This window comes from Dreissena polymorpha, chromosome 5 (assembly GCF_020536995.1).
Source record: "Dreissena polymorpha isolate Duluth1 chromosome 5, UMN_Dpol_1.0, whole genome shotgun sequence".
NCBI lineage: Eukaryota > Metazoa > Mollusca > Bivalvia > Myida > Dreissenidae > Dreissena > Dreissena polymorpha.
The window spans coordinates 67,900,036-67,913,261 of NC_068359.1; the positions used below are offsets into that span (position 1 = coordinate 67,900,036).

Here is a 13,226-nt window from a genome sequence, read left to right on the forward strand (position 1 = left end):
TATACTTACGTGTACCCTGGGTACGGTAAATATAGTTTAACATACCGGGTCGATAATAGTCTTTACCCGAGATGTATTCCCGCCCAAAATCCGATGTCGTAAAACGCGCTACCGATTACCGTACAACGATATTGCTTATCTTAATACTATCTTCTCTTTAAAAAAGACTGCATCAACATGCTTTTTCGGCGTAAGCTGCATAAGCCAGCTTTTCACCTTACTCTGACCTTTGTAAGTGTCCAATAAAATTCCAATAAAATTTCCCGCGGCTAGGTACGAATGAATACACTTCATTTATTCCATTGGCTGATTTGAGTATACCACCAGAACATTGGAAACATATCCGCGTCTTTGTAACACTGTTTTACTGTATGAAACAATTTTATCTCGAATGAAAAGGCTTAATAGATAGAACAGTAAAACACTCAATTCTCGACATCAATACAGTTTGTGCGTACACCTTTTATTTTCAGAGTATTACCAGCGCAAGAGCGTTTATACTTAAAAGGCTATGTTCTCATATTTAGTACTTACTTCCTTATTCCTGTCAACATGTTAACATGTAAAAGTATAAAGAGCAATGGAAGCGAGGCCTCACTTTAAAGCATTGCATTTCAACCCGCGAGGTATATCGGGTCAATTCGCGGACATTCAGAGTTTATATACAGGTCATCACCGGAGTTGGCGGCCAGTAAAATAATCGTTATATAATAAAGACGCTATCCGTGAACTAGGTGACATGGAATTTTCTTTAGACCAGAAATATGTTAAATGAAGATATTCAGCAATATAATTATGGTATGTAAATAATAGATTCTTAATGTGTTTTCAACAATACAATGATAAATATTATTGTTGATAAATTTAACAATAATTATTCGTCCATATTGCCTAATGTACTAAAGTGATATTATGAGCATGTAACAGTTTATAGGTATCTATCGCAACCGTTGATTATTTTTGATGTTTCTACTTCATATACACTTATATTAATTAATGCAGCATCATCATACTAAAACAATATACCAGAAAGAGAAAAATAATGCATTTGAATATCAACCGTACTTTCGTTTGACAACTGATCATGCGTTTACGAGTTGAACCTAAATTTAGTTTTAGTGCAGATTTGTTCATACGACACAAAGACACGAAATTGTTTTACTGATCATTTCAGCTTACAGGACTGGGTGGGTCACGTAAGAATATCGAATATAAAATATATTTTTATAAACAACTGGTAGCAAGGTGAGTTGCAGATAATTAATCAGTAACCACATTTTAACTAACTATTTTGAATTGTTAATTCTTTTCAGCTCAATTCAACAGTGCAAAATGCCCATAATATCACTTTAAGCATTAGCACGATGATAATTGATACTGTTAATAATCGAATCAAATAGCAATGCCCGACAAACCACTAAAACAGGTTTGTTCGAAGAACGCGCCTATAAATACGGATACTTCTCGTGTGGCCGGTTGACTCATATGTTTAAATTTCACTTCCATTCTTCTTTTGGTTTTCTGTTTTGTATCTATAGGTTTATGACCAGCAATATGTTATAATGTAAAATAAGCCGCGAAAACTCCCCGTAACATCCCGTACTGCGTGTGATGCAGCTAAGAACTGCACAGAAAAAGACATTCGCTATACTTGATCTCATTCATTAAACTATTTACGCCGTATATCTTTTTTAAAGATATTTCTTGTTTAGTATGAGTTTCGTTATGATAGAGGCCATTTAACAGAAAATATGACATTAAATGTTGCCATAAATTTAAAAGAAAGCCGAGAACGACCGATTTAGCGTAAAAATTTCCGGGTACGTTTAGCATATATACCGTACCCGGGTTACATGTAAATATACTTAAGAGTACCCGGGGTACATGTAAGAAGTACCCGAGCCGACAATGACCAATCGAGCATTAGTTAATAACTCGGTCCCACGTCTTACTTACTCGGTCTGTCGTTTTTAGCATAGGTGCAACGCACCTATGCTTAAGGTATATACTACATTTCGAAAATGCACATGATACGGTTGACCATTATGAAGCCTTACCTGATCAAAAATCAGCCGAAATTTGTATTTAATATAGTATATGGTAATTCTACAATTTTTTATTTGGAAACATTTTTCTAACGTTTTCTTCCAAGAATAATGCTGACACCGTTTTTAGTGAAATTTTCTAAGACCGTTTTATGTAAAAAAATCTTCTTATAACCTAAAACAAATTTCGTTCGTAAAACAATTTTATCTGCACTATAAATCTCAATCTCCTACGCAGTGGTCACCCTTATACTAGAAGTTACTGACCGGGCGAAGCAAGGGAAGTAACTGCTGTGAGGAGTTTCTATAAAAATCTGCATTCAGAAATCTGTATTCAGAACAAAATCTGTTGTGCACGTCTGCATCTAACGCTTACCACAATTTTTACGACAAATTCTTGACGCAGACGACTAGGGTAGCGTCTATTTTCATTTGTGAAAAGAATAGTTCGATACAGATCTGTCCGTGCTTAAATTTTGAAAGGCTTGTGTAATTATTTTTCAAAAGCGTTTCAAACACTGATGTAAATGGAAAGATTATCTATTTAAATAGTCGGTAATTGTTTGAAATTATTGATTTGAGAAATTCGCGGATGGCGATATCGAACTACATTATACCACGTGACGCCATTTTGTAACTGAGTAGCTGATTCACCATGATCGCAAGTGTAAAACAACAACAGAAATAAACGTCCAGCCAAAAATAACATTTACATCCGGGCATTTTCTTTCTCGCAAAATACCAAGCTCACTTAATACGTGTTCCTGATGTTCCGATTGTTATAGGAAGATTTGCAATATTTCCTCACTTCCTGTTTCATTATTTGTACTTAATCTTAAAAATAACCTTTTCTTCTTGATAGCCTTTTAGTTTTTCATTCAGTCAACTGTTCCCTTAACATTTACTTAAGCAGCAACTTCCCTGTATCTTCCACCTATGCTTTTAACGCCATCGGCGCTCTCGTTATGACTTGTTAAGTTGTGAGAACGTGCTACTTAGCCGTGGGACTCAGTCGCCAAGTCGTGATAACGATACAAATATTAAAAGACAAGCACATGTCACATCAATATGGTTTGTACATTACCAATAACGTTTTAATGTAATTGGGCTACAATAAGTGCATATCCTTTTTCATTTAAGCAAATAACAAAATGGAAATTTAAACATATACAATGCACTCATCAAAATAATAAAATTGCTTTTTTCCAATTAAAAAATATATTAAGTTTATACTATTGATGAAAGTGTAAGTAAAACAACAATCAATTGAAAGTTAAATTACATACATTTGTGTGTAAGGATTTATTTTAATATATTGTCATTTGAAAATGCAATTTGATTGTTCAAAGCTTTGCAAGTAACTTATTGTAAACGAAAATTAGCATATCGGATCAAGTCAAATCTGTATGCGGTAAGATATGTACAATTGAGCTTGTGTGAAAACGGGGAATAAACCAATTGCGTAAAGTGTCGTTCCGGAGCCTGTGGAGTCCGCACAGGCGTACCATGGACGACACTTTCCGCGGGAATGGTATTTTTCGTTTAAGGGATGTCCCTTATTAGCAACAATGCAGTTTTGTGCGGAAAATATCGACCTAATTATTCTGTGCGCACTCCACAGGCTAATCTGGTAGGACAATTTATGCACATGCATTAACCCTTTCAGTGCGGGAACCGAATTTTGAAGGCCTTTATAAACAGTTTGGATCCAGATGAGACGCCACAGGATCCAAACTGTTTGCTATTCTGATAATATTCTTTGAAAAAATCGACGAAAATGTTAATTTTAGAAATTCAGCAGACGACATTTTAGCAGACGAAAAATTTCCCAGCATGCAAAGGGTTAAGCCCTGTTTGCACAGAGTGGAGCTCAATAATTGCCCTTTTTTTTTAAACGCAGATGCGATAGATGTTGTGAATGCGATGAACGTCCCGGTCAAGCAGACAGATTCAGCTCTGATCTCCTTAGACATGGCCAAGGACATAGACCAAAGAGTGGAAAAGGTAAACCAGACTACATGAAAATGAAAAGAGTAGACAAATTAGACCGGTCCCTAAGAAATAGAACAACCATTATAAAATCTACAACAACCTATATTCAATTGAACAAAAAGTAGAAAATGTAAACCCCTATATGCGATATACATGGAGTTAGTAAAAATGTAAAGCAGTTTAGAACTATAGAATTCATCACAACAGTAAAGTGGTAGTTAAAAACGTTGAAACGGTTTTGGAAGTTTCAGGTAAATAGTGCATAGTTAATGAATAAACCACTTCCCACTCGACAATATCCACGCAAGCAATAGAAAACTGTTAAACCAATCTGTTTGCTCTAAATTATGAGTGTGGACAATATTTATGAAAGTCTAAAGAATTCATCTACTTTTCTTATATATAAAAAAATGCATCATTTGCAATTTAGCCTCGTTATGCGGAAATAATTGTATGCGATATACGACCAACGCATTGGCGCAGTCTGGTCAGGCGGAAATATGTTGAATGCGATATACGACCAACGCATTGGCGCAGTCTGGTCAGACGGAAATGTGTTGTATGCGATATACGACCAACGCATTGGCGCAGTCTGGTCATGCGGAAATATGTTGTATACGATATACGACCAACGTTTTTGCGCAGTCTGGTCAGGCGGAAATATGTTGTATGCGATATACGACCAACGCATTGGCACAGTCTGGTCAGGCGGAAATATGTTGTATGCGATATACGACCAACGTTTTGGCGCAGTCTGGTCAGGCGGAAATATGTTGTATGCGAACTGAAACCAAACCAGTGGCGCAGTCTGGTCAGGCGGAAATTTGTTGTATGCGATATACGACCAACCCAGTGGCGCAGTCTGGTCAGGCGGAAATATGTTGTATACGATATACGACCAACCCAGTGGCGCAGTCTGGTCATGCGGAAATATGTTGTATACGATATACGACCAACGCATTCGCGCAGTCTGGTCAGGCGGAAATATGTTGTATGCGAAATGCGACCAACGCATTGGCGCAGTCTGGTCAGGCGGAAATATGTTGTATGCGATATACGACCAACCCAGTGGCGCAGTCTGGTCAGGCGGAAATATGTTGTATGCGATATACGACCAACCCAGTGGCGCAGTCTGGTCATGCGGAAATATGTTGTATACGATATACGACCAACGCATTGGCGCAGTCTGGTCAGGCGCAAATATGTTGTATACGATATACGACCAACGCAATGGCGCAGTCTGGTCATGCGGAAATATGTTGTATAAGATATACGATCAACGCAATGGCGCAGTCTGGTCATGCGGAAATATGTTGTATACGATATACGACCAACGCAATGGCGCAGTCTGGTCATGCGGAAATATGTTGTATACGATATACGACCAACGCAATGGCGCAGTCTGGTCAGGAGATAGTTTGTTCGATGTTCTCGCGATCTTATAAGAGGACTTCGTACCTCCTGTCGAGTTTATGCGTTTACGGGGAGGTCTGGTGCTACGCCGGTCGCATATGGCATAAGACCTTTTTTCGCTTAACGCGTGTTATTTGTTTAAAAAGAAAACAAGTCACATGATTCATAAGTACTTTCAATAAAACCCGTAGAGAACAATACGAGCTATGATCCATTAACAATACAATGGAAAGCATCTCTAAGAATTTAACGGCACGTGTTGGAAATATATCGCTAAAGTTACATTTGAAAACTGACGATATTTTTAAAAAATCAATATACATCATATAGAGAAAGACGTTTTGGTCTGTTGTTTGCTGGATTTTGAGGTAGAGTAATTTATATAGATTAGAAAAGATTATTAATGTGTATAAATTGTATTTTGTATAGGTCCATCGGAAAAGTATAGTTCCCTTGCTACAGGTAACAGTTCATGCGCTTCGGACTTAACGATAATGCATGATTTCATTATATTGCACTCAGGTTTCTGCACAACAGATCTATATGCATGGATTAGTTTCACATATGTATTACACATAATTGAGCCACCCTCTGTGAAAAGGAGTTTAAATACATGGCGTAAAGTATGACAAGCGGTTCGACGCATAATAACAAGAAACTAGGTTTCTCATGAGCATCTAGGCTTTCATAATGAGAACCAAGGTTCTCATGAGAACCTAGGTTTTCAAATGAGAACCTAGGTTCTCATAAGAACCTAGGTTTTCAAATGAGAACCTAGGTTCTTATGACAACCTAGGTTCTCATTTAAAAACTTGGGTTCTTGAAGCCATGTGCAGTCGTCAAGCGAGAAATATGAGTCTGAACCTAGGATCTCATGAGAAACCTAGTTTCTTTGGATTATTCGTCGAACCGCAAGAAACTATGTTTCTCATGAGAACCTAGGTTCTCATTCTGAAAACTTGGGTTCGACGTATTATCCCAAGAAACTAGGTTTCTCATGAGCACCTAGGTTCTCAGAATGAGATCCCAGGTTATCAGAATGAGAACTTAAGTTCTCGCTTGAAGATTGCACTTAGCTTCAAGAACCCAAGTTTTCAAATAAGAACCTAGGTGTTCATGAGAACCTAGGTTCTCATTCGAAAACCTAGGTTCTCATGAGAAACCTAGTTTCTTGGGATTATGCGTCGAACCGCTTGCCATAGTAAAGTGTCGTTCCAGATTAACCCTTGCAGTCCGCACAGGCTAAGCAGGACGACACTTCGCCTAAACAGGATTTTCTCTAAAAAGCGACTTTATTTTACAAAATAAAGCATAAATGCGCAAAGTGTCGTCTGGGAAGATATTTTACGCACATTCATTAAACCCCCTTTTCATGGAGCACGGCCCATGTACATTGCACATGTATGCATGCAAGCCACGCGTGCAAGGTTTCTGTTATAGTATGTCGCTATTTTATTTCTACACAAAATATAATCGTATAATCAGAGACAAATGGTTGAATGTTTAATATAAGCTTATGGAAACCATTTGAAGATCCAAAATAAATAAGTTATCTACGCACTTTACATGTTAAAAATTAGACGTTGAATTAATATCACCTTTGAATATAATAATTCATCATTTTTTCTCAGGCTTAATTTTATATATATTCATGTTCGAAATTCGTAAAGAAAATGACAGGACAAATTACGGGGCTTTAAAACATGTCTATATATCATATTGGCATATGTGAGTTATGATGGTGACCTCGGCGATTCGATAAAAATACGTGGTTACGTTCGTTTAGAAAAAAGAACATGTTCGGAAAGTGGCTGTGCTAGTGAGATTATTTCCTTCGTTTCTTTTTAAAAAAGGATGTCAACGAAGTGATGGACTTCATAATATACTAAATCTAGTATGTCACATTAACACCGTCTTATGTCTTTCTATATTTCATTAAAAGCATCTAGAAAAAGTTTTTGTAAAGGCTAGACTAAATAGACTAAGATAAACTAAAACGTTACAATGGTTTTACATACCGAAGTGGTTTCGGGTCCGATTGTAATAGAGGTCAAATTTGTAACCATAGTGTTCACAATCGAATCAATGGCTTGTTTAACCCATTTATGCCTAGCGTCTAGAAAAAATGCCTTGGCAAACAGCGTAGACCCAGATGAGAAGCCGCATGATGCGGCGTCTCATCTGGGTCTACGCTGTTTGCTTGAAGGAATTTCTTCAGAAAATATTCTAAATATAGAAATAAATATACTAGACATCCCTAATTTTGGGAATAAATTGATCCAATTTAGAAGGATGGGAGAGTCCACTAGGCATAAATGGGTTAATTTGATAATAAACGGATATATGCAAACTATACACAGTATACTCGATATATTCGATAAAAGTATATTAGATATAATGCGATTTCACAACATTATTTTCATATCATAATTAATTGTCTTTCAATCCATCTCTTTTATTGGTATACATGGGTAAGCCATCAGCCCAGTTTACCTTCGATTTTTGTAACATTTTTGATTTTTGGGCGCGGGTCTAGAATGAATATATGTAGCTACACCACTTTAGCCAATATTGTTAAATGATGTCTTAAAATTCACACAGCGCAGTATTATTCTTCACATTCTTGTTGTAAACGCATCCATCGTTTTCTATGACATAAACTCGTTTTCTTATTCTGCGATGCACGAACAACAACATTTTGGAGACTAATCAGGGATGACGCTTGCCGCTTTTATGGACTTTTTCCGTTGAAAGGCAGCCTCTTCTAAACAAAAATCCAGTCTAGTTAGAAAGTGTCGTCCCAGAATAGCCTTTACGGACTGCACACGATTCTCTCCGACGACACCTACGGACGCACATGATTCTCTCCGACGACACCTACGGACGCACACGATTCTCTCCGACGACACCTGACGCACATGCATTACAGGGGCCTTTTCACGTTTGGGTTAATTGACAAAATTGTAAAATGTTGTTTCAGATTCGCAAATTTTCGTTTTATTATGATATTTTTGAGGAAACAGTAATACTGAACATTTACCATGCACTAAAATAGCCATTATATGCATCTTTTGACGATATAAAAACCGGACAATTATATAGCGTTGCAACGCGAAATTAATAATTTGGAGAGTTTTGTCGTTGTCGTCATATTTTGTTAAACTACGAGGATTACTTATATGGAGTATAAAATACATTTGGCATTGTATTCGGAAGGATGGCCGAGTGGACTAATTGGTTTACTTTTTACTCCAGGACTCCAGGGGTCAGTGGTTCGAGCCATACTGAGGGTTACTTTTTTTCCTTTTATTAATTTTATTCTTGATTTTTTACTGGAGCTTTTTATATCCAATGTTTACATTCATTAATATAAAGCATGTAATGACAAACTTCAAAACATGCCAAAATCTGTGAAAAGGCCCCTTTAAGCCCCGTTTTCAAAGAGTGCGTTTTAATTTTATTGTATGCTTTCCGGTGGTTTATAGAGGCATATCAGTGAAATAAAACTGATATTTCACTGTTTTAAACAGTTAAAAATAGCAGTGAAAAATATCGATATTAGTGAAATGACGTCCTTTTTTCGACGAAATGACGACATATAACCAGCGAAATTATCCAGTTAAACGCTTTTACAATCTAAATAAACGGTGAAAAAAAACAACATAAAACTAGAAATGGCGCGGCAGAGGCCGACGCGTATCCCCACGCCGAATGTTTGACCTAGGTGTGCCCCAGGGTTGGTAATGGGGCCATGCATAGCTGAGATTGACCGTATTGTCATAAGAGAAGTTCATCATCAATTAGAAGTGAATTGGTGTAGAAATGAAGAAGTTATAGTAAAAGGCAATTTTTGGTGGGTGTGACATATGTGGGCAGGGCGCCCCAGGGTTGGTAATGGGGCCATGCATAGTTGAGATTGACCGTATTGTCATAAGAGAGGTTCAGTATCAATTTGAAGTGAATCGGTGTAGAAATGAAGAAATTATAGTAAAAGGCAATTTTGGGTGGGTGTGGTCTATGTGGGCGGGGCGCCCCAGGGTTGGTAATGGGGCCATGCATAGTTGAGATTGACTGTATTGTCATAAGAGAAGTTCAATATCAATTTGAAGTGAATCGGTGTAGAAATGAAGAAATTATAGTAAAGGCAATTTTGGGTGGGTGTGGTCTATGTGGGCGGGGCCCCAGGGTTGGTTATGGGAACATGCATAGTTGAGATTGACCCTAATGTCATAAGAGAAGTTCAGTATCAATTTGAAGTGAATCCGTGTAGAAATGAAAAAATTATAGTAAATGGAATTTTTTGGTGGGTGTGGCCTATGTGGGCGGGCGCCCCAGGGTTGGGATTGGGGCCATGCATAGTTGAGATTGACCCTAATGTCATAACAAAAGTTCAGTATCAATTTGAAGTGAATCCGTGTAGAAATGAAAAAATTATAGTAAATGGAAATTTTTGGTGGGTGTGGCCTATGTGGGCGGGGCGCCCCAGGGTTGGGAATGGGGCCATGCATGGTTGAGATTGACCGTATTGTCATAGGTGAGGTCCAGTATCAATTTGAAGTGAATCGGTGTAGAAATAAAGAAGTAAATGTAAAATAACCTAAAAAAATGAGTGATAATTTCTGACGCGGCCCCACCCCAACCCCTATAACTTTTGACCCAGGGGTCAGATCAAAATTCCAAATAGTGCAGGGTCGCACATATGCTCATAGCTACCATGTGTGTAAATTTCAAGGTTCTAGTGCTTTTAGTGTAGGAGGAGATAGTGGCCAGGACGGACGGACAGACGGACGGACAGACGGACGGACAGACGGACGGACGGACGGCGGAGATCACCACAATATCCCCACCTTTTTTTCAAAAAGCGTGGGGATAATGAAATTACAATTTGTAAGATTCGATCGAATATCGATTTTATTTCACTAATGATCATAAAAAATACATATTTTCACTCCTGTCTGTGCCTCTCTCGAAATTATTATTGTTTATGATCACTCATGAAATTAAATCGATATTCCATCGAATCCAACAAATATCCACGATATATTACAACGCTCCTTCATTCCGATGAATACTGATTCCTGATTTAAACACGCCTCGAGGAAAAACGTTATTATGTTGTGTTTCTGAACAAATACAGGGTCCCGTCATTCTTGCATTATGAAATATTTTAAGAACATTACGAAAGTCCATTGATATTGTAAGGACATGTCGAAGTGTTTCCGTTTGATTTAATATGTAACTTGGTAAATTACTGTCTACGATATTATATATGTCTGAGTGATGAGAGATGTGTTTTGTTGATTTTTCATAAAGTTTAATCAGGTTGGGTCTATCATTATATATGAAATGTAAATTGCTTTGGGAAAACTTAATCAATAGTCATGCTTGATTTCACTCATTTGTTTCGTGTTCACCGTGTACATTTTAATACCACATAGTATGTTATAACATGTCCGCTGACAGAAGTGTTATACGGCGAACGCACGTATTTCGTCATTAGAAAGTATTGGTGATCGGACAGCTTTAAGTAAAATAATTTCGTCCGTTGCAAATCTGAAATCATCATATAAGTAGAAAATAATTCCTGCTCATGTCCATGACAATTCAAAGTAAGTTGTACAAGTCAAATTGCGATTTTTATGATGCCATAATTTGAAACGATAGTCTGGTACCTGATAATATTTGATATATCAATAATATCGTTGATCGTTTATCAATCTTACCTTAGATAGCATTCTGACGTTTATGGCCGCAATGATTGAGCTTGAATTTACTCCAATGCGCTTGCCCAGTCCTCTGTATTTTCCAGTTTGTCTGATGTTTATCACGGTTTGACATATTTCACGCGGCATCGGATATTTCAGGCAATGCAGTCGAAGGAGAGGCTAATGGCGGCGCTTGACGAACAGAATGACGTAGGGTCCGTAATCAGTCAGGCATGGCGGGCTGAGCATGCGCAGGACGCACAAAACTTCATGGTAATTACAATCATCGCGTAGATATTTGAGCCACGCTCAGTAAAAAGAGGGTTAAATGCACGTGGGAATGTGTCGACCCAGATTAGCCCGTGCAGTTCGCACAGGCTAATCAGGGTCGACACTTTACGCTTGTATTGTTTTATCGTTTAAAGCTTGTGCGGACTTCACATGTTTATCTGGGACGATACTTTACGCACATGCATTTAACCAGTTTTCTCAGAGCGCGTATCATTTGTTTCGAAAATATAGCGTGTTAAATGGAAGTGATTGTGTTAATATATAACTGGTTCAGAGCATAATTCGTAGGAATTTTACTGGTTCTGGATATAACTAAGCTCGATTTTTATTCCATAAGGGCAGGATTTGGCTCACTGTTGTGGTTATTAAACAGGCGAACATTTGAAAGAAGTTTGAAGAAATTAACAAGGGGCCGTTTCATCAACATATCTTAGAGGGATCGTACGTAAGATTTGGTCGTACTCTTATCGAACGCAAAACTAAAATTTTAGCTGCGACTCGATACTTACGACAGCCGTCATAAAACAGGCGTTAGCGGATCGCAAATGAAATCGTAAGTCTTGGATTTAAGATAAGATCCGCTAAGATAAGATCTGTTGATATAACGGCCTCTAGGTCGCCATAAAAACCCGTCGTTTTTGTTTTTGTTTGATTGTGTAATTTGTTTTCCTTCATTTAGCCATTAATAGCTTTGTTAAGGCCCATCCACTTTCAAATATGTATGAAATTCACGACAGTTCCATAAAATAAGTAGGGATCCTTGATTATGACTTTCCTCAGGGCTGGCAAAACAGGTTATTGATACCATTACCTAGCATACAAACCATATGTTGCAGAGAAACGGTGTTATGGTAACTATGACCTCGGAAGATATCGTGCGGAAAGCCAAGGCCTTGGCGGACTCGTATGCGGACTCATGGAAGAAAAATAAGGCCGTAAATGATGAGGAGTAGGTGCTAGATAGCCGTGTCATGTTATACGAGATATATAGTTGTGTCAAGTGCTAGATAGATGTGTCACGTGACGCATCACATGATATGTAGAATTCATGTAAGAAGTCAGAATTCGTCTTTTTAACGCTGTTTAGAGGACATGTAAATAATAAAAAAGCAACAACAAAACCAGTCCGTTATAGCAAAAGACGCATTTCTGAAAGACATTACAATTAGACATTAGTATCATATATACAATCATGTTATAGCCATGTTATAGACATATGTTGATACTTTATTCAATATCAATAGTTAGATGTGTCACGTGACGCATCACATGATATGTAGAATTCATGTAAAAAGTAAGAATTCGTCGTTTATACGCTGTTTAGATGACCTGTAAATAATGAAAAGTAAAAACAAAACCGGTCCTTTATAACAGAAGACACATTTCTAAAAGACATTACATTTACACAATAGTATCAAATATAATCATGTTATAACAATACTATATATATATGTTGATACTTTATTAAATATCTATCCAAGCCCCAATTAAAAAACACCGATTTATAAAATCAAGGAACATTTTATTTGTTCTATATTATCGCACTCGTTTTACAATCGAAGACATTTTACGCACATGCGTTTGGCCCCTTTTTCCAGAACGAGGCTTAAATAAAAATCCTTAGAAAAATGATATTAGAGAAAATAGAAAGATGGACAACTTTTTCGACTCGATCATTTGCACAAATTATTTCATGTTTTGCGACTGGCCTCTGTGATACTGAAGATATTGCGACCTTTAAGTTTGGAATGGTATTTACAGCTCCCAACAAATATACGAC

General features: G+C 37.4%; 1 protein-coding gene across 5 annotated transcripts in view; it reads left to right on the forward strand.

Annotated features, from left to right (window-relative positions):
- LOC127831039 (uncharacterized) overlaps nt 1–13,226 on the forward strand; it is a 47,830-nt gene that overhangs the window by 33,278 nt on the left and 1,326 nt on the right. For 4 of the 5 annotated variants that reach the window (XM_052356022.1, XM_052356019.1, XM_052356020.1 and 1 more), the window contains 4 exons: nt 3,946–4,049; nt 5,880–5,912; nt 11,315–11,428; nt 12,283–12,395. In XM_052356022.1, the coding sequence (XP_052211982.1) occupies nt 3,946–4,049; nt 5,880–5,912; nt 11,315–11,428; nt 12,283–12,395 (364 nt within the window). The remainder of the gene's footprint in view (nt 1–3,945; nt 4,050–5,879; nt 5,913–11,314; nt 11,429–12,282; nt 12,396–13,226) is intronic. The other variant, XM_052356021.1, reaches the window with a different exon arrangement.